This window comes from Sinohyriopsis cumingii, chromosome 12, assembly GCF_028554795.1.
Source record: "Sinohyriopsis cumingii isolate HCF-2022 chromosome 12, ASM2855479v2, whole genome shotgun sequence".
NCBI classification, from domain to species: domain Eukaryota; kingdom Metazoa; phylum Mollusca; class Bivalvia; order Unionida; family Unionidae; genus Sinohyriopsis; species Sinohyriopsis cumingii.
Window position 1 is genome coordinate 54,982,599 of NC_142972.1, and position 26,189 is coordinate 55,008,787.

The window sequence follows — 26,189 nt, forward strand, 5'->3', positions numbered from 1 at the left end:
ATTTGTATTTTTGCAGTAGGCCCCGACTAATTTATATGGAACATTTTCGGTCAGATTTGACTTAATTTTTTTTATAGATTTTCTCTAAATCAAATAGTTGTGTTAATGTCGTGTCATATGTAGTGATGTCCATTTATTCGTGAAAATTAAAGCCCAAAGATTTTAAAGGTTTTAATTTTATAATCTCATTGCCCTATAAATCTATTAGATTGTCTTGGTCTATTAGTAATTATGTTGGAAGAACCAATCACTTGTTTGACAAATGACTCTGTGACATTAAAATGGTTACGGGCCGGTTCATTTATATTGTGCTTGATATCAAATATGAGCCTTGCAAATTTGCCATTATGTGTTGGGTTTGCATGTCATACATAGTTTTCCGCATTTTCAAGATGTAGTACGGTAAGTGATACTTTAATAATTGCATACATGATGTCACTTGAGCTAGAATCTACATTAATCTATCAGAGTTTTATTCTACAAAACATGGACAAGTGTTGCAGCTACATCCATTTCTAGGTGTATATAGGCTACACGAGCATGCCTGCTTTGTAGTATTATTTGTTATTTTTCCAAGAAAACGTTTATATTAACTAAGTGCACTACAAGCACTAAATAAATATATTGTTGACCGTTGCAAATATTTTACAAATCTATTAAACATAATTTGTTTGGAATTAAAATTTCTGCTAAAATTGTTATCCTCCAATCGAGGTTATTGAATATCTGCTTGGTAACAATGATTCTTCCATGGAGCATTCGTCAGGCACCATATAATTAAAATACAGTCACAAAAGCTAGAATTGTCCTTAAAAGGTTATTGTTTTATAAATATGCACATCTTGGGGATTATCTCGTATTTGAGGACTTCATCCTCTCTTTTATCAAGCGTAACAAGATTTATGCAGATTGTCATCGACCTTTGTCCGTTTCACCCCACAATCGCTTGGTTTCTTCCTTAACCGAAGTGCAAGTAATACTCAAAGTCTGCGCCACATTTGTACAACTATTGTTATTGTGCGGAAACCAATTTTCTTCTTTTAGCAAGTGATCTCAACCTTTCATATAAAATTCCACAACCTTCTTCCTCGCCTCTTTTGCAAGCAATCGCAGAGTTTGGGTGAGGTATGTCGTTTTCAACTTTTGTTTTTGCGCGGAAACCATGTTTTAAGTCTTTTTAGTAACCATGCCTGCATGCGTGTGTGTGTGTGGATTATGTCGCAAACATGTAGCATCATGTCCCTACCCCGGTATCTTTATCCTGAAGCCAGGCGTACCAGTTCTAACACTAACCTCTAAATGCTGAGCGCCAAGCTAGAGTCTTTTTGCCATTTTTATACCGCATTGATCTCAATGTACAACACACCACCATCCAAAGATGTACCTACAGTGCAAGTTTTCATTGCACTCCTGAAATCTGTGTTAATCATAGACTGGGAAGATGGCCACATGGACTCGTGGAGTATGGCAATAGTAACATAACAGGAATACCATGCATGGTACATTATAATGGTTATAAATAACTTTGATCATTGGTCAAGGTATACTACCCTGAACTAAACATAATGTACAGAAGACACTATTTTCACATCTTGATCCCAAATGCAATAGGGCTTATCTTACCCAAAGTGTAAGAATCTGCATAGTTCTTTAACTTAAGATGAAGGACAGTTAGTACCACTTTGCCAAAATGAATACAGTCAAAGATCAACTGACATCATAATATGTCAGCCTTATGACCAGAGCATAAATCATATATGTAAATAAAATTTACTCCAATGAATGAGAAATCAATTTATTCATATTTTGCATGGTAAAATATCAACACATTCACAACAAGCAAATCATTTATTTTTGCTCTTTTTCAAATGCATTACAATTCTTAAATACAAACAATAACCATTCACTGAACAAAATAATACAGATCTCAAATATAAATGCATGTCAAATCCTAAACAATGCATGGATCCAAGTACTGTTATGGCAAACATATAAATGCATTATTTTCCAGAGATGACCAGCCTTGTAAATACAACAAAATGATTAAAGTACAGTTCACAAAAATAAAAATGTCTATTTACAAGTTATCAGTCTAACATGTTATCAAGTATATTCTATTCCGTTTTAACTGTATAATGGCTATGAACCTTTCTTACCCAGAATTGTAACTGGGGTAAATAAATCTTAAGCACACACACACACACTGGAAATACCACACATTAGGCAAAGTACTATAAGACATAATTTCCAATCACGTAAAGTCTAAATTTTCCTTAAGCGGAACACACGCTCTCATAAAATTCCATTCTTCTCACAGCAACTGATACATGTACAGGAAATATTTTTCTACCAAAAAACAAACGCCTATTACTTCCTGTTTAAAAATCTCTGAACTTAACATTCATATTTTATAAAAAATGTGTAAAAAAAAGTCCACTTTAAATCCATGACAGAAGACTCATTGGTACCTGGTAAGTGACATAATCAGCATTACATTGGTAGTTATGGAAAAAACATTTTGGGTATTTTCATGAAGTAAATAAGTCTATAAAATCCTTAAGCATCAAATAATCTTAGAAAATGACCACAATAAAACAATTGGGTTGGGAATGAAAATGATACAAAGAGGTTTCATATGAATTAAATTCTTTTAAATTTAAGAAAAGATAATGTATACAACTTTACACTTTTCCACATAACTGTAAAAAAAAATGCTGTCCGAAATTCTGTCACATGATAAAGGAGGACAGACTTTTACATGTAACAAATATGTGGGGACAATGTGTCACATTATAAATAAGTACAGACACTTTTGTACAGGTTACAAATACATGGGGACAACATGTTCAATGTATACTCAATTTAAGAGTCTTGGAAAATAGATGAAATACTAATCGCTGCAGTTTTACCACTGGTCTGTTTAATTAACTTAAGAACAGATTTGGTATATCATGTGCTAACCACAACACTATCTGAAATTCATACCAAACATATCAAAATATTTATAGATTATCCAAAACCGGCAAACTTGAAGGATCTACATATTTTATTCTACTGTCATCATATTTTATTCTCAAACAACTTGCAATATAAATATATCCATTTTGTAAGAGAGCTGCGTTAAAATAGTCTTAAGATGCATATTATAGTCAGGGACAATAATTTGCTCAAATATGGTACATCCATTTGCACAGTAAATCATGCATATTAAATTTGTTGTACTGGACTGATTGATATAAGTACAGTGTGGTTAGTGTATCATCCAACATAACTGAAAGCTAACATACATTTTTTGCAGAAGTTCTTCTTTTTCTTCTGGCTCCATTGGTGCATAAAAAACTGCAAGTAGTGATTGAATTTACCCATTCCCATAGCTCTTGCTGAATATTTGATGTGCTGAAGAAAATCATTTGTTTGCTCACACATTTCAGTATTAATTTTTTTTAACAACGTGAGACGTGATGACTTGTATACTGGTGGACACTTATGGGAAAAGCCATGAAATGTATCATGAAAAAAACGAGTGTTTTTCCAAAAACCAGGTTCTCGATTCAAACAGTACTCCTCAAGCTGGCAACTAAAATCATAAAATATTTCTTCTGGGGCATTTTCCATGTATGCATAAGCAGAACAAGCAGGATCTTTTCTCCCTTCATGTCCTGGTATCATATGATATCCATAGCAATGCCCATAATGCTGTGGGTCAAACCAGAGAAATAAGTATGTTGTACCCTTCCTTCCCACTTCAGGGTACTTTTTATGGCATTTTTCTTCAGCTCTTGCAGGTTCATCATCATAAGTACTATTATGAGATATTTTATCCATTGTGTATTTTGGAGTTTCTCTTAACTGCTTACCATGGGAGGTGAAGTAATATGCTCTCCCAAATTTAGCAGGATTATAACTACCTGGTTTAGGATTAATTTGGTCTGGTTCTTTACAGTTTCAAAAAAGCTGTTTCACTCTTGACACCAGATGGTCCAAAAATTCTAAAGTTGCTGAACATATACAAGTATTCATGACTGCAAATAATACATCTCTAATTTCAGGAGAAAACTTGGCAACTCTGTTTATAACATTTGTGTCTAAATTTGAATTTTTCCTAAGTAAATTCAAAATAGATTGGAAGTCGTCAACAAATCGATAGGGAATAATGCTTGAAATGGAATGATTTGAAGACAATATCATAAAAAGAACTGCTAACTTTCTCAATACTCGGTTGCTACAACCATTTTGCAGAAAAATAGTCAACAGTGAGTGAAAGTTTCTATCAACATGTTGTAACAGAATATCATTTCGGTTTTTTTCCTCTTCTAAAGGTAGCTCATTAGCACTGCCCAAGGTACCAAGCACTTTCTTAGAAAGGTAGAGTTTCTACTCTGAGCTTTATCCTTTGAATCATGATCACCCTGGGCAAATCTAATGAAAGCCCTCTTATTCCTTCGATGACAAGGATCTATTGTAAAGTCATTCATTGGAGTCTCTATTGGTACAACTGTTGAATATCGAATGTTGATGCCTATCTTAGTTCCATCAGCAGCTAACACTTTTGGACTAAATTTGCAAATGGAACATGGCTGTCTATAATCTAAATTGAACTTACTTATCCAGGAAAAAAACCATGCAATAAAAGTATTATTAGACATAAAAGAAGCTGAATTATGACTGACACGTTTGTAGAAACTATTCATGATTGTACAATAGGAGCCAAAAGAAATATATGAGTTCAGAACATGGTCCACAAAGTCCCAGCCAATTTCATCGCCAGCTCCAGTATCCCTGGTAAGAAAGTGGATGGCCTCTCTCTCTCCTGGACCTATGTCACAATCCCAAGTGCCACTTAAGCAACGGCGATACCAAATCTAAATATAAAATAAGAAATATCAGTATCCTGATTAACACTTAAACAACTGTGATAACAAATCTAAATATAAAATCACACACACACACACACACACAAAATGTATCATTTACCAAATAAATGAAACATTATACAAACAACACAAATGTAAAAACAGATTCCTCACTGATAAAAAGTTAAGACTATTATCTTTTATACTGCTGGAAACACTAAGGCAAGTACACTGTCTTGACCATTGAAGTCAATCTTTTAATACCATAAAATTAGATGCTAATGCATGTTGTGAAATTTGTGAGTTTTCAAAGAACTAGATTTGGGTTTGTAAAGCAACAGAAAAATTATTCTCCCACATCCCCATAACTTAGTCGATACATCTTAGCTTGATAAAAAGGACTTATGCATGCCAATATAAGCAACAACATATTTTTCATTTGTTGGTATAAAATGTTTGTTTTTTTTGTGTGCATATTTATGCTAACAATATTTGATAGAAAGACAGAGATATGAATAGATAGGAACAAATAAAAATGCAATGCTTTCTAATAAAGTGTTTACTTAAAAGATGAGTAAGTTCGTCATCAATGAATTGAAGCTCATTGAAAGAAGAAAATAAAGCAAAAATTTATACCTTGTGTTTTACAGGTCCATGACGTGTATATACAGTGGAAATATGGGATACTGCAATTGTCTCTCCATTAGGAAAGACATATCCTACCTGAAATCAATCAATTAAACAAAACTTTAAGTAATTCAAATATGACTGAGGAAAAGTATGAACAGACAGTGAATGTTCAAGGACCAAAATTTAACCAAATTTCTTGTTGCAATGTGACAAATATTTCCTGAAGATGCAGCAGAACCAAAGTAAATGTACTTTTATTTATTGTGTACAGGATGTGATATTAACTATCTAGTCCTGGTCCATCTGAACCTGTACTGAATCCCATTAATATATGCAGAAAAATCTGACACTGATAACAATTTTTTAGAATGAAATTTCATTTAAATTGTGGATAAGCAATTAGTACATACATTGTATAATTTTCCATAATAAGTAATATGCATATGACAACTTTGTATGATATTCAATCAATGAAAGTACATCCATCCTCGGTTCATACAAATACTGATGTCACAAAGATGATGATTATTCTGTATTCCAGATGTTTTCTTTAGGCAATAACTTTTTTTTTCTCCAAGCAATTTATCCTTCCTTTATTACACACTAGCTGATAATGCACTAACTCTTCCATACAAAAGTGATAGATAACCTCAGTTTTTCATGTAAATATCATAGATTTTTCTCAAACAGTATGTTCATGCTCCTACTCATAATAAGTAAAAAGAGCTGATGAAAGATACACTAGAAAAATAATGTATGGTGACTATCTAATTAAAACTGTAACCAATAATAAATGGTAAATACAGGTAATTTACTTCTGTTACATGCATATAGTTTGTATAATTGCTGTAATGATTTATGTCAGTTACTGATGTGATCACGAGCATAATATTGAGCTACCTGAATGCATTTTACCATAGACCCTTATTTAATATTGGTTATTTTCATTCTCTTTTAAATACTTTCTCACAAATTAAGTTCGGTTTGGCATTTTACAGTACATCAACACAATGTAGTTTATTGGGGCAAAGTACCTTGCCAAGAACACACCACTGTAATTGTATCTGGGCTGATCTAATACTAATATTTGAACCTCCACCATCATGGTCATGACCCTGGCATTTAGCAACTGCAGCTCCAAACCTTGGACCATGTAAAAGTGAAAGCAGAGCTAAGTAAGCTAGAGCCACACTGATTTTAGTCACATACATGAGATACACAGGTTAGGCCTCACTTTCAGTCAGTGAGATAATGCAATAACCAGCAATACCCTGATTATCAGCAATTGTTAAAAACATACACTACAAGCCTACAGAGTTTTATACAATAGCTTAGGAGAAAAAAAAGAGACAAATGGATAAACTATGTATTTGGAAGTGGTTGGTTATAGAAATGGGTTGTTAAGCTGAACACAGCATTTACTTACACCACATTTGCACACGTCTGGAACAGTCGGTGGAGGCAACTCATGGTATCCACCATCAGGGGCAGTGTAAAGGTATCCATCAATGTCGCGGCCAAAACTGGCATCACAAAAGGTATGTCTCAACTGTATGGCCTGCTGAAGTAACAATGAACCATCTTGCGATGGTATGTGTCTGCTGAGGCTTGGATACTCCCACAGGCCAGTATCTTCATTAAACTGATGCCCCTGTTAAAAGGACACATTAAATATACTCATTCTCTGAAAGGACTGTGTCCTGATAAAGCGAAACAAGAGAAATTGGTATTAAGTTTGGCACCTATTTGTATCCTCGTCATCAAAGGTAATATCCAACCAGTCAGAAGTTTTTCAGTGGATGAACCAAACATTATGATTCTGAATGTACAGGTTAACAGCAATCCATGGGACTATCAGTTATCTATAAGTATATCCAACGTTAAATAATTTAAGCATTTATAGAAAATATTAATGTAATTCAGACTTCCTCTGAATCGAATATTCTAATATCTAATTTCTGGGGACAATTTTCTATATAATTCTTCTGAGCTATTCATCAATTCAGATTTCATTTGAAAGAGTATGCTCAGAGTATAACTATAAATGTCTGGTTTAATGGAATTTCAAAACTCATGGTAATAGAAAATTCCACTTCATAAAGAGTTGGAATATATAAGAAGGGATATCAGCTATTGATAGTACCTTTATATCCTCAGCAACTGTAGCTGCTAATGCTGGTGGAATCACATCCTCTTCATCCTCACCACCACTAAAATATACAGAATCACTGGAATCAGCAGTTTGTATCAGTAGATCCATCCATTTGTCAGCATGGACTTTCAATTGATTGAGGTGAGGACAAAGGGTCTCAGAGTTGTCAAGATGGAGAACTTTACGTTTTGAAGATGAATAAAGTGCATTACAAAATCCAGACTGACAAGATAGACTATTGTCAGTGATATGAACAAAAGTACATGTTTTGTCATCATCAGAATACACCAAGAACTTCAAAGTTTTATCAGATGATGTTGGCATCTGGCAAATAGGCTCATTAATTTGATCTTTGGCAGCTTCAAGTTTTTCAATTATCTTATTTTCTGACCTGGAAGAATTATTTAATACAGAAGGTATATGGTCACTGATCAATTCATTAAAGTCTCATATGGCAGCATTTCACGTCACTCAGATCTACCTCATCAAGGTTTTCCTGAGGTATACTTATTGTGGCTAACTGCAGTAATATGCCATACATTCCACAGCTACAAGACAATTCAGTTGTGTTATCTATATCTGTTTTGGTCAAATGAACATAACAGTCTTCCTGAAACAGTCCAGTTGTCATACTAACTTCATTCATTGAAAAAATATTCACATTAGCTGCACTACGTCGCCAAATTACATGACCATTTTCAATCATTGCATATTTGAATTTATCATAACAAGATCTTTCTTCAGCTATATTTTCTGAAGAAAACTGAGGGTCTACAGTGTGTATGTTTGTCATCAATTCTTCAATTGTCAAATGTCTAGTAGGTTCATGACGTTTGCGTTTGGATGCAGGGGGAACTATGTCACCATAATCAGATGACTCTGGTAAACTTTCAAATGTGGAATTAGATTGAGCTGGATCTAAGGCAATGTTTTTATATCTGGAGCAAATGGAATAGACCTTATCCATGTTACCCTCTCTAAAATTGTACAGCACCTGATTCCTTAGTGAAGCAGGTTTATACTTTTCTTTCATATCTTGAATTGATAGCCACCGGGAATAAGAAACTGTCTTGTGCTGCCATTTATGCAAATTTGGAAACATGGAGATATATTGAAGCTGCTGATCCCATGAAACTGGATATTCAAGTGGAACAAAGACATCTGAGAATGTAACTTGTTGGCACATACAACCTACCTTCAGTTCTGTGAGTTTCAAAAGCAGCCTGAAAGGCAGTTCCATCAAAACATTTACTGGCAGGAAAAAACCTGAAATGTAGGAAAAGAAAACATATTATTCTTTTATTGCATGCTAGTTGAAACAAATCTGTGATTAATATTTCTCGATGGAGATTTTATGCAAAACCTAAGACCCTGCAAAATGACTACACTACTAAAGCAATTGAAAATCTCGAGTACCAATTTTTTCTCTTTAGTGTATTTGTTACAGATTGCAAATAGTAAAGCCAAACCCATCATGAGATCTCCATCAATTTTGTACCCTGCAAAAATGATCATAAGTCAATTACTCACGTCAATTACTCATGTCACATTTCAACAATATCATGCACATACTTGAATGGCAGCATGTAACAATGATCACTCACAAACACAATAATGAATCTTTCTTCCAGTAATTAGGCTATCAAACGGGTATTGTACAGATTCAGTTCTTATTAAAAAAGACCAATAACTAAGTCAGCAATTGAGCTGCAAAGACACAATCATTAAAAGAATCAAGTTCACATACAATGCAGTTAACTTAATGAATTGTATTTGTTCTTTTGAAAAGGCTACTAACAATGATGCTCACAGCTAGAGGAAATGTGAGTGATTTGATCATATAAATATACCAATGCCTCCTCTACATCACACCCCTAGCCCATGATGAAGACGTGTAGAGCTTAACAGTGCACAACTGTTTTAAAAAAAGTGCAAGTGAAATGCCTGTAAAGAAACTTATCCTCTCATGATGAGCAGAACAAGTACCAAGTTTCAGGGCAATCAACTAAATACTTTGAGTAACTGCATTAACAAAATTTGGTCATACACTGTATCCAACTGTAATCCAAAAATGTCCACAACCCTTACAAATATCATGGGAGCACAAAGATTTGTACATGCAGTTTTAGATGAATATTGTCACATGTGCCAATTTTCATGATCCTTTCAAAAAGGCACCACAATCGGTAGCACTGACAAGATTTTAACAATGCATTCTGCTGCACGACAATACATCAGACTAAAATTGCAAAAGCAAAGTGAATTGTTTATATGAACATTTTCAAATGATGACTGTAACATGCAGTTACATGGCAATCCAATGAAAAATGTGAGACAAGCTGACTTCACAAAATCCTATCAAACATTAATCTAAGAAAGTAACTAGCTCTAACTGAAATAGCAGCAGAGATTTGTCAATGTATGCAACTTCCGATAATGATGAAAACATTTTTCCAAATGTCATGGCAATCCAGTGAAATCTGAAAGATTAGATGATTCATTAGATTATATTATGCACTGTTTTTAGACTGAAATCAATAAAGGGCAATAATTCTAAACTTAATTAGTGGAACAGTGATTTGATATATGCATTATTTGTTAATGAACATAATATTTTACTGAATTTCATTACAATCCATAAAGAAGTTGTACAATTTGCACTCACAAGTTTGTATCATGCACTGCATTGATATACAAAAGAAAACTGAACAAAAATTGCAGAAGTACACTGATTCATTGATATATGTATCTTCTGATAATGACCATAGCATTTACCAAGTTTCCAGTCTAATAAAAAACAAAAGGACTACTTCAGGCGGCAATTTTGTTGCTGGCTTGCCCGACCAATACCTGTGGGTTCTGAGGAAGGTCATTTAAAATTGATGGCCATCGGCCCAATTAAATTTTCCTCCATCATTATTTTCCTGATTGGGAGAGCCAGTTGATTTTCTGCAGGGCCAACTGATTTTCACACAAGATGGTCACACCAGCCAATGGAAAAAGTCTGTGTCACATCAACCCTTGCTAACTGTACTAACAAGATTGTGACATTCAGTGACAGAAAGAGCAATACATATAATAAAAATTGCAGGGGCAAAGGAGTCTCGGATTCGGATAATGTGGTTATGTGAGAAAGCTTGCTGGTAGCTTATCGTGGGTCGGTGGTTCTTTCTGAGGGTTTTCCGGGTTCTTCCTCCACCATTAATACTGGCCGCCATGTATAGCCTATCTTGTGCTGAAAAATGGCGTTAAACCCTACAGCAACAGCTGGGGCAAAGTGACTGGACAGTTGGTGCCTATTTAGGTAATGACCAGTACATATAACATGTTTTATGGCAACTCATATAAATATATGAGAGACTAATTGTCTTAACAGTGTGCTGAATGGAAGGAAGGATAGACATATATGGATTAGTATATGGGCATGGTTATAACAAATGGAAAATGAAAGATGGATATAGAAAGACTGAAGGAAAAGGTAATAATGATTTCCTGCATTTCTTCTTAATACTTACTTCGCATTCTGCTTGTCTTTGTAGCTCTTTTTCTTCTCTATTTGCACCATCACCTCCATACACCCAAAATTATTTTCTTTGAAAATATTTGTTTGTACGTGATGAAGAAAATGATCTAATGACTTCCTAATACTGTTTTTATTTTGGAACAGTATTTCGAAATACCTTCTTCCTGTGGATGGTAATTTCTTTGAATCTGTAATGAAACAAAAAAAAAACACTATAAGCATAATGTTACTGTGTTTAACTTGCCCACCACAGACAATCAAATGTAGGTTATGGCATGCATCTACTTGCCAGCATGCACAAAAAAAGATCCATACCCTCTGTCAAAAGAACTAAATGTGACTATTTCGATGCAAGTTATATACATGGCAAAATATACAAGGTATAGATGTTAAATTTCTGTAAAATGTACATAAAGTATAAAGGTTTTAGTGGGATGAATGGTGCAATTTTGTTTGCGGGTTTAGTGCTCTTTGCGGATGTCATTCACTTTATCTTACTTGTTTCCTTACTGTAGCTGCTTAATATTTAACAACTTGAAGGTCTGGTTAAATTGCTTTGATGTTGTTGCCATTTGGTTTCTGGCTACTTTTCTCTTATAAAATGACATTTTCCATTTTTATCACTCATAAGATCATGTGTTCTACTTTGTTTCCTCCTGTACCTCTTGAAATAAAAATTACTTGACATCCAAATGACCTACTTGTCTTATGGACACTACAAGGCATTCTTCTGTTTAAGCTGTATTCTCAAACTTGAAGTAGGAGTTGGTAAGCGTATATTACTATGGCACCAACACTACAAAGTATAAAATTAAATGCACTATTAAACATTAAAGACAATCTTCTGTTCACATTTCACATCAACAATGCCTATCTTGTTCTCACTTCATTTTTGTTCAAAGTTACGTTTTAAGATAGTTGATTTTGTGGCTTCTAAACACTCCAGTATTAACTAGAAAGCTGGCAAGCTACAGGTATATTTGGTCACGTATTAGTAAGAAGAAAGCCTTGAATAATGCACAAACCTGGCTCTGGCAGCTTTTTGCGTTTCTCGGTTAGCAAATTAAAGTATTCTCCTTCAGCTGCTTTGATATCATCCAATGTAAATATGTTTTCCCAAAAAAATCCTCGTTTCTATCGCATTCAAGCGCCTGTTTGATAATATCCAAACCTTGAAAGAGAAAGATTTATAGGTAAAATGTTGTGCCTCGATTCTGGAGATAACTAATCATGCAGACAAAGACTCATCCGCTATACTGCTTCAGAATGAAAAGTTAACAATGTTTATCAGATGCAATAGAATTATATATATATAATCAATAGATTGTCTTTAACAAGGAGAAAAGAACATTAAATATTTGTATAAACTGATAACCTGATAAAAAAGCTATATCTGTACATTTTGACAAAATGACAATGTTAAAGATAACATTACTGTAAGCCTAATGTGATTTCATTAACCACACATATCAGAAGATTAATAACTGTTCTCTGACAGTCTTAATTTCAGTTTAATGCTAAATGAAATAAAACTACAAATTCAACTTCTAAAAACTTTCCTATCAGTGGGATAAACAAGGTTTTAAACTACACTGTTCTAACTTAACTGATATTTCAACATACGTTTTTATACTTTTATAGCTGCAACTAGGGTATGATAGTTTTTATCCCTCCCCTGTGGTTTATTTAAGGTGGTCATAGATCAAATATAGAATAAATGCAATTACAAAGAGATGTCGTAGAATAGAATTTGACAAATGCTTACAAACATAAGCACAATGTACTCTGTGCTTTGATCACCAGTTAACCATCCAGTAATTTGGAGCCAGTTTGAATGTCCCAAAAGCATGAGCATTTGCTTTCATGAGTCTCAAATGTAACTATAATGTTGTGATGATGTGATTACCTTTGCTTTCAAAAAATCCACTGAAAATGCCACTTTCAAAAAATCGTAAATAGTGCAGACGTCCCTGGCGAAATACAACACCATATGCACAGCCTTCGGACAATCCTGCTATTGCCATGTCCATCATACTCTTCTCCAAAAGGAACATGTAAGATGTTTCTGGTAAAGTTGTCCTTTGGAGAAGATGGCAAAAAGCTGACTGCCGAGTCACTGCTGCATGACATAATTCCATGTTACGTCTGAGGTTGGAAGTCCACTCTGTAAACACACAAAATAAAAAGATCATATATAATTAAAACCAGTTTGTGGCAGTTTACAGACACTGCACACAAATGTTTACTTCATCATTATCTATAGAAATATTCACACCACCAATACATTATTAGTTCTACATATCTACATCTTATCCACCACCTTAACAAAACTGACTGAAGATAAAAGGATCTTTCAAATGTATAAGACGTGTATGTATATACATATATATATACACACATACACACACTGGTCCTGTTCTTATTATGTGGCCTTTTCAATTGAGGACTAAATGTTTTGTGCATAAGTGTATAGAATGTACATAGTACAGTAGTAAGAAAGTTACATACAACTTCAAAGCATTTAACATCTTCATTTAAAAGCAGCATTAATTATTAAAATGTTCTTGTCTTAAGAACAGACGTATTTCAATTGAACAACTGAATAATTCTTTTTCTCGACTTAAGAATGAAATGCAGGTGAGGTATATTTATCATGCAAATTGCAGAAACATTAAAAAATGTCATTTAAATCTTTGTACATATACAATGCTCTTTCCATTTACTCCATTTTCCAATGCTGATGAATATCCTCCGTATCTGTTACAAAAAATGTATTGGATTGGAGCCTTTCCAACATAAAGCGATTTGGGCCCCACACACCACAGCCAAGGATGTTGAGTCGAATGACTAACTTTTCTTTTAAAGTAATAGGTCTCCATTTTCGTGATGAATTGTTAAAGTCTTCTAATGATTTTTTCCTTTTTTTCTAATGGTACAGTACTGCAATTGATTATGAAGATGAAACTTTTGTGGACAAAATGCCTAGTTTATAAAGGAAGTGATGCATGAGTTGTCTCATGATTTTCTGGTCTTTGTCTGCTACTCAGTGCTGTTCAATGTTAATTTCTTCCTGTGTGCTAATCCATAACTCTATTTTTAGCCCATGAAGACCATTTTGTAATCCTGACATTTATAGATAATTATTGTTAACCTTAGTGGTACACTCAAACCTGACATTGGGAAATAGACATCAGTAGAGATAATCATGTTACTTACTGTACCAATCAAATACTGGTTTCGGACACATATTAAAATAAAATGTTCCCACTTGTGAAGTGAAAATCTTACATTTGTGCACAATTATAATTGCTGCTGTTTGCATTTGAGGGGTGGACTTTCTTGGGGATACTGTTAAACAGGAACTCTTCAGTGCCATGGAATTCTGGCCATAAAAAGTGGGTGGACACTGGTCAAAGAGACATTCAAGGGGGGGGGGGCACTGTATATAAAGGCTTCTAATGTTTTTTGTTGAACCCGATTGTTTTAACAGGGCAAGGGAATTATAAAAGCATGAAAAAGACAATAGTACTGACCATGAATAATACAAAATATTGAAATATGTATTTCATGAACTAATGTGTGAGAATATATGTAGGTTCCTTTCTGGATGTGGTGTTGCATGGTTATCGTTATCAATTTATCACGTATTTCCCTTTCAACTTTTTATATTGTAAAAAATATATTTTCTTACACTAACATTTAGTTTGGAATATTGCTTAAATCTTATCTAATTAATGCAAGCCATACAGGTTAACAACCCTGACAGTCTGTATTAAAACACATTATGATTTGCAAATATAGTTGCTTAGTAATTTAAAACTTTTCTGTTAGTCATATGGAAATGGATAATCAATGCACACTTAGAGAACTACCTTTGTTTTGCTGCATTGTTGTTGTGTATATGCCAAGTTCTGGATGGTCTGACGGAACACCCATGACAAGCACCTGCAAGAAAATAATATCCTTCATAAAATGCTGGGTGGAGATGGAAGTTTACATGCAGTGATTTAACCTAACCAATTAATAAATAAAAAAAACACAGTATGGCCACATGTATATGACACTGTATATGGGTGTTAATTATTTTTTTTAACAATAGCTTTTACAAGTTTTCAGTCATATCGCTATGTCTGAATCCAGGCCAACCAGTCTTAACACTAACCTCCTAATGCTGAACGAAAAGCAAGGCAGCTGTTAGTACCATTTTTATAAGTCTTTTGTATGACTCGACTGGGGTTCAAACCTACAACTTCACGCATCCAAGGCAGATGCTCTAACCACTAGGCTATTGACACTGTATACAATCATTGAGCATATTGTTGGATGTATGTATGGGGGGGGGGTATTCAGCATAACACCAGTACATGCCTTAAAAAGCCAACCTAATTTGGTCAAAATTAATCGAAAAAACTAACCAATTTCATATCCCTACTTGTACTCTGGAAGCTGATGGTAAATTCAACTAAAACAAGATGAAGAAGATGGAACAAACATTAAATCTTGTCTTAGATATAAATATGACATTTAAAATGATATCTCATTATTACCTAAGTATGTTGAGTGGTTGGCAGAGTTCTGTATTCAAATCATATGAAATAATGTATGACTATTTATCTCGGATTGCCAATTTAAAAAAGGAAATGTTATCAGAGCTACTCATTGATCTTGGTGCAAAAATTAGTTTACCTTCTTTTATTGAGAACTAAAGTGATTACTATCACTGGAAAAGATCATAAAACAGGGCCATATAATAACATTTTCATATACTGGTCTGAGCATATTATTCCTTTTCTTAGGTTTACGTAGAATTTACCTTTATATCATATGCTGTATTATATATCGCTTATACTAAATAAACCTTATAAAATAAAATAAGAAGCTGGAGTCTTGTTAATTCATTAATTTAATTTGATATGTCATACAACTGAGTTAATTATTAATAAAGTGCAATTATTGGGCGACAATACTGAATTTTCCACCAATGAGATTCACTCAATATTAATTTAAACATTCTTATTTGTAAAAGTTTAAACAATAACTTGCAAATATCGAAATACGGGTAATGAGTATATTACGTATATCGTGTTACGAGGTATGCGGCAGCCTACGAATAGCTTTACGTAAATTATATACACGGCGGCAGTGCTTATAGTCTTTCCTGATATGTAAACGGCAGCTGTTCGGTGTTTTAAAGGAAGATTCAAATTGTTAATATAGGTTTTAAACTAGAACAACATAATCCATGGGCAAAGAGTAACTTACTAGAATTCTAAAATATTTCCTCTTTCAAACGGCTATGAATAAAATCACATTCTGTTTTCTTTAATAGACCATCCATTTCGGGTGGGTGGGTGGCTACGGATGAAATGATAATTTATAATTGGCAGCTGTTTGGTACGTTATAATACACATTGGTGTAATCTTTTCAAGAAATTGAAATACAAACCTGTTCACTGCTCTCACTGCGTAACTTCTGATAATGTGTACTTCCAGAAGTACTGGGCACGCCAGTGTTCATTCTTGATGGTCGATTTTCATCTTTTGACGTCATATTTACAGCTGCTGAGTTTGGTTTTGTGTGTGATGTCATGACCACGTGACACACTTTTTGGAAGAAATTACGCGATTGGTTCCAACGATTTCGCATGTTCATAGTCTGGAATGTCCGTTAAGTGCCAGGGAAAATGTAACCTGCTGAGTGATTATTGTCAGTCGGTGCATCAGCGGTAAATATCTTTATTTTCTCATAGGTCTTCAGTTTCTGCGGCCGAAGGTAATTGTTTACATTTCATGATTTCTGAGCATGTACATTTATGGACTTGAATCTTACTTGTCTGTGATGATTGTATTCTAAAGTATTTATTTTTTTCAAAAAAAAAAGTGTTTGTAATGGTTTAAAAAGATTAAGCTCGGGAAAAAAAATCACACTCGTTGTCAAAAGAGACTTCGATGTGGGCAGGTTTTCATGTAGTTGAGAAGCTATTGATATTAGCTTGGAAACGGATATAATTATTTACATTATTAATTTTTTTTTTGTCAAATTGAAAGACTCGGCGTTTTCAAGTGTCTGTAAACTGTATGGGATCCACTTAGTTCATGTATAATATTCCGAGGAATAGTAGCACTATTTAAAATCCAAATGTTTAATTCATGTTCAGTACTTTCGGAATAACAAAAATGATACGAAATTTATGATCGTTTACAAGTCTCTATAAAAGACAATTTTCGAAATTTTCAAGACTTTTAAAATTTCATTCTTAATGACAAGCGGTGATGCTAACGCACACATCGACACGCTTCATTTTGATATAAGAAATTTCATTTCTTTGTCGGTTTGTTTTAGAGGCTCTTTTTTTCCCTCCTGAATTAGTGGGATTAACAGTAGGATACTAACGGGAAGGGGGGGGGGGGCAGACGGAGGGGTTGCATTTTATTCATTTTAATATAAGAAATAGATTTCCTAAATAAATTGTTTTGTCTTTAGTGGCTCATTTTATCTTGAATTCGGTTTTTGCGTATATGTAAATTGACATTTTATATCGTTCGTAAAAGCAGCCGAGGTAGCATATTGTTTTCTTGTATGTTTTTTTAAAAAAAGTTTCTTTACAATTTACCTCTTTGTGGCAGCTGAAAACGAGTGTTAGCATATCTACCACATACGATGTGCAAACACTAAACGTACGTACATATGCATACGATCCTCAAAATACTATGCCGCGGTGTCTAAACAAAGAACAGCTTATGATAATTATATACTTGTATCAATTACAACATTATTGTCAATTAGAAGTAGGAAGTAACAATCACATATAGCATAATACCATTAGAGAAACCTACTCTTAATTCACAACGCGCATGCCTATCTCCTAAATATATTAAAAATCTTCGTTTTTCCAGACCCTTTCCAGATATAGAAAGTATGCAGTCCCTGACTTGGCAGGAATCCCACGGGTTTTCCCACATACTGCAATGCATCATGTGAATGCTCGTTGCATGCAAGGGCAAATTTAACTTGCTGAGTGATTATTATCAGTTGGAATATGAGGGGTAAATATCTTTGTTTTCTCATAGGGACTCAGTTTCTTGGGCCAAATGTCTTTGTTTGCATTTCACAATTTATGAGCATGTTGATGTATCTTATTGACTGCAGTTTCTAATTCTTTCAATATAATCAATGAATCTTGTCGGTTTTTGACGAATTTATACTTTTTCTACACAAGAAATGTTTGTAATATTTATCAAAATATAAGGTCAGAAGAAAGCTAAAGCTAAAAGAGTCTTCTGTGTCAGCAGGATTTTGAAATAGTCCTTGAGATTTATATTGGCTTGGTAAGTCATTGAATTAAGGACAATTTTATTTAGGTTTCTTTCGTCTATGATAAAGACCCGACCCCCAAAGTGCCCCCCCCCCCCAGATCAAACATAAGAACAAAGCAATTATTTCACGTCTTTGGATATTTATAAATTACAACATAACGTTGTGGTATACCGGCGAGGTCTGTCATTCGCTATGTCCAGATCTTATATTGCATCTCCTCCAGGCCTCCACTACCGTCTCCCCATCCCCAAAGCACCCTCACCCCTGCAAAAGGCATAATTCATTTAAATTCCAAACTTTAAGTTTATGTTCGATGTTTAATTTTATGTTCAATGTGCTTAGAAAAGCATTCAGGAAAGGGTGTTTGTGTATACGTGTGTGTGTGTGTGTGTATGTGTGTGTGTGATTCGGATTTTTACGTAGCTTTAACAATGTTTCAGTCAGATCACTACGATGTCTGCAGTGTAACAGTTTATAGTGATGTCTAGCACTGGGGCATCGTGCCACAGACATCATGCCCCACCCAGTCACATTATCCTGACACCAGGCCAACCAGTCATAACACTAACCTCTTAATGCTGAGCGCCAAGAAAGGCAGCTGCTAGCACCATTTTTATAAATCTTTGGTATGATTCGACCGGTGTTCGAACCCGCAACCTCCCGCATCCATGTTGGTCCCTCTAACCACTTAAGCCACTTATAAAATTTGCCGCACTTTCCAAATCGCTTTGAATTAAAAAAAAACAAAAAACTTTTCATGACTTCTAATGTTTCTTTTCAAGAGGTAGGCAGTCATGCACCATACAGTAGAGTTATTTTTCAGAAATTTATTTTGCAATCAGAAAATCTCTTTTCCTAAATGATGCGTTTTCTGTTCATAATAGCTCCGTATGCTTTAAATGAGGGACATGCTTTCATAGTTGAACTTTCAACAGTAAAAACTGGCACAACCGTTCTTAACCATCAGCAAGGTGTGATAAAATATTTTATTCATCTTATCTGTTTCTTTGTTTTGTATTTTTAAAATTGCATTTGTTGAAAATACAAGCCAATCGTGTTTGCAGAATGAAGTAGGCACTTCAGCTTAACTCGGTAATTTTATAGTTTTGTAAAGCTCCATTTTAATGTTTATGTAACCTGACAATTTATGCTAGTTAGTAAAAAAGGCTGAAAAGTTAATATTTTTTAAATATATTCAAAAGAATAAAGAAAAGCAAATTTACTTTAAATCTAACCCTTTTTGGCTATTGAATAGAAGAGTTAGCATGTATAATATCTAATCTATATTGATCAGCAGATTAGCACACATTATCCACAAAGACAAAAACGTACGCACAATTACACGTGAGTAGGTAGGTAATCGCTTTAGTAGTGGAACAGTCATTGCCTTAATGTATGTAGTAGAAGGGCAGGAAACATGCATGATGGTAGGCAGGTTTGTATAGATAATGGTAAATGTTAAAAAAGGGCAGGAAACATGCATGATGGTAGGCAAGTTTGTATAGATAATTGTAAATGTAAAAATAGGGTAGGAAACATGCATGATGGTAGGCAGATTTGTATAGATAATGGTAAATGTGAATATATGGACCGGGATATATATATATATATATATATATATATATATATATATATATATATATATATATATATATATATATATGTGTGTGTGTGTGTGTGTGTGTGACTTAGATTTGTAACGTAGCTTTAAATATTTTTCACTCATATCACCACGATGTCTGCATTGTGGCAGTTGATACAGATGTATGTCCAGCACCGGGACATCATGCCTCGGACATATAGCATCATGTATCACCTGAAACCAGGCCGACCAGTCCTAAAGGTAACCTCTTAATGCTGAGCGCAAAGTCAGGCAGCTGCTAGTAACATTTTTATGAGTCTTTCGTATGACTCGCACGGGGTTCGAACCCGAGATCTTCCGATACCGAGGCGGACGCTCTAACCACTTAGGCCACCGGAGAAGTCGACACATACATACATACATACATACATACAGACAGACAGACAGAAAGAGAGATATGGTGTGTGTGTGCCCGTGTGCGTTTGTGTGTGTAAATATAATATGTAATAATGACTGTCTTTATGTATGTCTGCCATATCTGTCTGGTTGTGCGTATGAATGTTTGCATGTAGGTAGGTTTTCCTGTAGAATGTAGTTGAATGTAATCATATCCGTCTGGCAGTCCGTCTGTCACATGTTTGGCTGTCTATATACATGTATAGCAGCATGTAATTCATTGTAAATGCCACCAAAACGTCAATAAACACCATCATCATTAGTAAAGTACAATCACATGCTCCCGGAAGTCTTTGCTGAAGAAAGACACAAAAGTGAGTATGTGGACCTAGAAGTGTGGAAGTACTGTGGATAATTGATTATGCTTTAGTTACGCAGAGAGAGAGAGAGAGAGAGAGAGAGAGAGAGAGAGAGCAGGGCCGGATCAGGTCAAGATTTAGTGGGAGGGGTTCCAAAATTTCAAAAGCGATCTGACGTGCCTCAAAAGGCACCAAAAAAACGTCTGTGTCAATGTACTGAAAGTGTGCATAGTACCCAATAAATTTGCGCAAGAATAAAATTTCAAATGACAAGTGACTGTATGTTTGTGTTTTTGTACGTTTAATTTTTAGCGGGGGGTGGGTGCGGGGACGGGAACACCAGACCCCCGATCCGGCCCTGGAGAGAGAGAGAGAGAGAGCAAACGTTATTTTTCAAATCCCCAAAATACATTTCTTTACGAAGTTGTTCCAATGCGGAGGTGATAAAGAATTTTTAATAAAATCTTTGTCTGTCCGGTCTACAGTACTTGTTCCGCTATGGAGTGATTACACTATGGAAGAGTTAATAAGAAACAGGCGCAAACAACTTTAATAGCGTGCGATGCAATCCTCCAATGTTTTTCCTTTGAAGAAATAATGGTATTAAACATTGTAGGTAATAGAAGTAATTCTTAACTTAAATTGAACGTGTTTTACCTTATAATATTTGTGCGTTGGTTGCATTAGGATATAATTTCTGACAGAAATATTTCTCCTCTAAAACCGAGAAGAACCTCTTTAAATCTTTTCTCTGAGGCTCTATTTGTAGATCTTGAATGGTGTGAAGAGTTCGTTAGGGATGCGACATGGTTCTGTAATAAAATATTTTCTTAATATTCCGAAGAAGGCGAGTGAGATATTAGAAGCATGAGTTGCTATGGAACTGAAAGTAAGAAGACAAAATACGAAAGATGGATTCCCGTAAAACTTGATAACTTTACGGTCATTTTGATAAATAACTTTTGCTTTCCTTTTAGAGAAACAGGATACAGAGCTTTTAATTTACTGCCATGAAAACACGTAATTATTATGTTAATCGTATACACATCCACTTAAAGACGAATAATTTTCCCCCGCGACTGTGGCTAGAGTTACTGTCCTTTGTGCATTACTGTTCATGACACAATGAGACATCCTGTAATATGTGATAGAGGGCCATGCATGCTGGTAAATAATACGATCATCACTGTAAGATGCGCATATGGACTAATCACTTTGCTAACGCAATGTTAACTATTTATTGCCTTTGCAAATGCATCCAGTGTAAGGCACAATCTGATTTATAAATAAAATGCCATACGATGTGAATTGCCGAGAGGCCATTTAAAGTGACCGTACATAAAGACTTGCAAGAAATGCAGGTGCGTGTCTAAAACGATTTATATGTGCACTGATATATTGTGGACAAACCTGTCTACAATAATTGCATGTTTTTTTTAATAGGTCATATTAGAGTCCAAGCCGTCAACATACCAATATAAATTTGGGAACTTATCGGATAATCCAGGTTGACAAGAGTGTACTTAAGACATTATTTCATAGAAAAGCGAACATGGTTATCATTATCTTTCGAGACTTACAATATGCTCGTTTTTCTTGAGTTCTGTGGCCATACACAAACAAACATCGCTTGAACTTATGTGAATTAAAAAAATATCTATGATATTCCACCGATAAGTTTTTATGTTTTACTCTTAAGTATGCAATAAATTCGTTATTCAATGAGCATGGATAAACGTTTACGAGAGTCACAAAAACAGGATTTTGATGTTATTTTTCCATCTAAAACAAAAGAATGAATTTGTTCTTCTATCATTGCAGGATAAAATGGCCTCCAGGGAGTTAGTAACAAATCACGAGCGAAGTTATCAGTTAGAAGACGAAGAAGATCGAAACATTACCTTACAAACCGATGTACAGACCGTATTTGAAAATATACTTGGAGAACAAAATGATCGTACAGAAAGAAGTTGTGCTTATTGTTCGAAAGAAACAATAGTTACTGACGCGAGCCGTTTGCAACGTGGGCAGCATATATCTGTTCCGGGTCAAAGTCTCGCAATCTCTGGTTTATCATTATATAGACATCATGCCATTATTAAGGAAAAAATCTCGTGTTCCGGTGATAACGTAGAGCTCAGATTGATTCATTTTAACAAAAAAGATGGAAAAATTAAAATTTACGAAACAACAGAGTGCTACGATATACACAGAGACGAGTTACGCGTCAGAGATTATAGGCACCCAAGATATTCCCCAGAGGTGATTGTTCGAAGGGCAGAACTAGTATTGAATGAATGCGGTGAAGGGAAATTTGCCAGTTACAATCCACTTACATGTAACTGTGAACATTTTGTTACATGGTGTATCATCGGGAAGGATGAAAGTTTCCAAGTTCAGGGCCTCCAAGTATGTATTGAAAATGTACTTAAGTTCGTGTTCGGTGGAAGCAGCAAAACAGTACAATTCCTTCTTAGGATTCTGTTTAATTCTTCAGATGAAATAGCGTCAGCGTTGACTTCCGCGACGGCAACCCCTGCTGGGATATTAGCCGGAAGTATTGTAGCCTATTTTATCTACTGTATTATTTGTACCATATCTCAATGGAAACAGTACAACAGCGACAAAACAATATGCTGGCCATGTTTTAAAGAAAACTTGACGAAGCTATGGCTTCCGTTTGCAGTGTATTTTGGAACATCACTTCTGACGTACATCGTACAGCGTATTGTCCTTCCCCTACTCGCACCATGGATTGGAATATCCTTCTTAGTTATCCTACTTGTGTTGTCAACAGTTCTCATGTGGATCATTCCGTTCATAAAATTAACCTAGTTTGACTACTTAGGCTAGAAAACAAAATAAAACTGGAGACATCACCGTGTCGAATATCGTAGGTTCCATCACAAAGGCACCTTTAAAGCATTGTCATATTTCTTTATCTAAACAGTGCATTGTCTATGATATCCTTCCATCGTTTTTTGCTTTGGATATGCAGCTTCATTATCCATTTGAGAACTGATATATTTCAACAGACATAAACTTTCGCCCATATTTAAAGTGGACCAAAGTTGAAAAATTAAAATACACCAGAAACACTGGTCTGCATAAAGAAAGAAACTAAAAGGTTGTGTTGGAGCTAATGGAATTTCATACTTCTATGTTTTCAACGTTTTTTCGTTCTTTTTGCTGCTCTCTGTTGAGTTAAATCTATAACATCATCTATTATAAAATTTAGCGCTTAATACAAGCAGACGATATAAAAGGAAGAAGTGATTACTTTTAATGAGCCATGTTATAATAAATACAGTGGCGTAAATATTAAACATACGCATTTTATCATAATGCTTTGTTTTAGACTTACCTTTCGGTCAATAGGGAAATCTAAGAATATCTAGATGCTTATGTCAACATCCATAACACTACTTATTGATTCTTCGAAATCGGCTAACTAGCGTCGAAGTTTCTCCAATATGTCACGAACTGAACGAATTCTGGTTGAGATGTTTTTAAAGTGATCCAATCTTGATTACGGCTGGCGTAAGTTGTTCAGTTGGAGACGAAAATAGCATAAGCTAGCAGGGCTGGAAATACCGAGGGGTGCGGACTTCCCTTGTGTTATATTGTTACAGCTCTCTAACAATTGGCGGACATTTTCTTTGTAACGAGCCCGTGTGGGTGCATGTGCATGTATGTAGACATCACTTAGATGACTATTTGAATGTATCTAATACGAAGTGCCTAATCAACCTTCGTATATATGAAATCAAATATGCGTTGAAATATGTACTTGAATTATTGATGTTTTTGACATTAACAAATAAAGTATACAAGTATTTGTGAAGTCCGTTTCACGTAGGTAGCATACATGTACGTAGTTTGACCTATTTTCCAACAGCTGATATGTCTGCCGTTGGGGAAACATCGCTACAAGCGTTAAAAGTTAATTTCTTTGAAAATATGATGTAGAATTTGTTCTCAAACTAAAGGCTAGTAATCAACACTTGACATGATATTTTTATGATGAAGGAACGAGGAAACAGAATGTCAAATAAACCACATAAATAGTGACGGGGGAGAGAAAAAGGAGGAGTGGATGGAAATGCATTTGGGGTAGATGATTTTCTGTTGTCACCTTCACAAACGTCTGTTAGGCAATTTGCGATAACTCAGCTTGAAACTTCAGACCAAACAGAAGAAACCAAAATGGACATGATCAATTTTAAGTTTCTTCCACAGATGATGGAAAAAATGATCCCTAAAGATTATATCGACTTCAAAACCAGTCTGTTCGTCTATACTAATTGCATCACTGCAAAAGATGCTGATGTACAAGTTATGGCGAAGACGTAAATATGATGTAAAAATGTAAGTGATCAATAGACTGAGAGACAAAGATTCGTTGTACAAATCGAAAACAAAACCTTTAGTAGTAGACTTGACTCTATGCAGCATGAGAAAGAGTCACAAGCCGTTTAAATTACTGGAGTTAAAAATTGCTAACATGATGTTGAAAGACAATATGAATGAGTCGGAGCAATATACGCGATAGGATTTAATTAAAATATATGGTTTGGATAACCGAAACAAAAGGAAAACTACTAACCAGTATGGTTAAAGAGTGGTAAGTCAACAGAATAGTAAACCGGGAATGCCATCAAAGTAAGCGATATCAGTATAGCCATTGACATGGCAGATTTAACAATAATACCAAGAGATCCATGATTTGTAAATTAATTTCAAGGATCAAGAAACTCAATGTTTTGAAGAAAAAGAAAACGTTGAGTGACTGTCATTAAAGAATTTCGCAAAACTAACCACAGACTTTCTTGATAAATGAAAAAAGTAATATTGTATAGAAGAAGCGTGGATATTAGATTGCAATAATTTTGCAAAGCTCGTGGATGGTAGAAAATGCAGAGTTAGAGAAATTGACGATCTGCCAACACTTTTGGTCCGAGGTGAATAAGCTACCGACTTTGAACTAGTCGGTGTTTACATTCGTTGGATTTTAATTGTACTGTTTTTTTTTGTATTCTGTTTCTTCGTTTATCACTATTACAATAGAGATAGTAGATAGAAATGTTTTATTTTATGTAACTCCTTCTAATGGAAAAAATAAATAAAACAAGACATACGAGCTGATGTATATCTAATATTATTCCATAATAAACCTTGAACAAGAAATGTCAACACTTTTTGCCCAAGTAAGTGTGTCCCGTTACGTAGAATGCATACACAGTGTACACATTTTGGATAATCTTACACACCTCTATATACTATTTCATTAGTGTCTCGAGGGACTTACAAAGTTTGGGTTTTGTTATAATTTACCATTCTTTTTAGACAGTGCTTAATCAGTGCCGTTTCCTTTTA

At 34.7% G+C, this 26,189-nt stretch overlaps 3 protein-coding genes across 7 annotated transcripts in view; 1 reads left to right on the top strand and 2 right to left on the bottom strand.

The window, feature by feature from the left end:
* LOC149786485 (uncharacterized) overlaps window positions 1-25,962 on the top strand; it is a 45,001-nt gene extending 19,039 nt beyond the window's left edge. The window contains exons 1-3 of one of the 4 annotated variants that reach the window (XM_089976946.1): window positions 16,818-16,931; window positions 18,056-18,205; window positions 22,635-25,962. In XM_089976946.1, the coding sequence (XP_089833072.1) occupies window positions 22,641-23,648 (1,008 nt within the window). In that variant the 5' untranslated portion in view covers window positions 16,818-16,931; window positions 18,056-18,205; window positions 22,635-22,640 and the 3' untranslated portion in view covers window positions 23,649-25,962. Of the gene's footprint in view, window positions 1-16,817; window positions 16,932-18,055; window positions 18,206-22,634 lie in introns of those variants that run through there. The other 3 variants (XM_089976945.1, XM_089976947.1, XM_089976948.1) reach the window with 3 other exon arrangements.
* On the bottom strand, window positions 1,782-11,288 carry LOC149786486 (uncharacterized). 2 transcript variants are annotated; one of them, XM_089976944.1, is made up of 5 exons: window positions 11,151-11,288; window positions 8,831-8,901; window positions 6,910-7,134; window positions 5,490-5,576; window positions 1,782-4,862 (listed from the first exon to the last, which is right to left on the bottom strand). In XM_089976944.1, exons 1-5 carry the CDS (start codon window positions 11,155-11,157, stop codon window positions 4,314-4,316), a joined length of 939 nt encoding a protein of 312 aa, XP_089833070.1. In that variant the 5' UTR covers window positions 11,158-11,288; the 3' UTR covers window positions 1,782-4,313. The 2 variants fall into 2 exon arrangements, with proteins under 2 accessions (XP_089833070.1, XP_089833069.1); XM_089976943.1 differs by lacking the exons at window positions 8,831-8,901; window positions 11,151-11,288 and adding an exon at window positions 7,627-8,820.
* On the bottom strand, window positions 11,217-16,811 carry LOC149786487 (uncharacterized). The gene is made up of 5 exons (XM_089976949.1): window positions 16,605-16,811; window positions 15,031-15,103; window positions 13,065-13,322; window positions 12,184-12,329; window positions 11,217-11,346 (listed from the first exon to the last, which is right to left on the bottom strand). The coding sequence occupies exons 1-4, from the start codon at window positions 16,809-16,811 to the stop codon at window positions 12,214-12,216; spliced, it is 654 nt and encodes a 217-aa protein (XP_089833075.1). The 3' UTR covers window positions 11,217-11,346; window positions 12,184-12,213.
* Window positions 25,963-26,189: the final 227 nt, after the last annotated feature.

Excerpts from the sequence above, each read along its gene's own strand:
- LOC149786486 (XM_089976943.1), bottom strand. The coding sequence starts at position 7,959 with ATGCCAACATCATCTGATAAAACTTTGAAGTTCTTGGTGTATTCTGAT. Across the intron at positions 7,135-7,626 it reads CAGTTGCTGAGGATATAAAG|GGGCATCAGTTTAATGAAGA; the intron begins GTACTATCAATA and ends TCCTTTTAACAG. Across the intron at positions 5,577-6,909 it reads CAGACGTGTGCAAATGTGGT|GTAGGATATGTCTTTCCTAA; the intron begins GTAAGTAAATGC and ends GATTGATTTCAG.
- LOC149786487 (XM_089976949.1), bottom strand. The coding sequence starts at position 16,811 with ATGAACATGCGAAATCGTTGGAACCAATCGCGTAATTTCTTCCAAAAA. Across the intron at positions 15,104-16,604 it reads GCAGTGAGAGCAGTGAACAG|GTGCTTGTCATGGGTGTTCC; the intron begins GTTTGTATTTCA and ends ATTTTCTTGCAG. Across the intron at positions 13,323-15,030 it reads AACAATGCAGCAAAACAAAG|AGTGGACTTCCAACCTCAGA; the intron begins GTAGTTCTCTAA and ends GTGTGTTTACAG.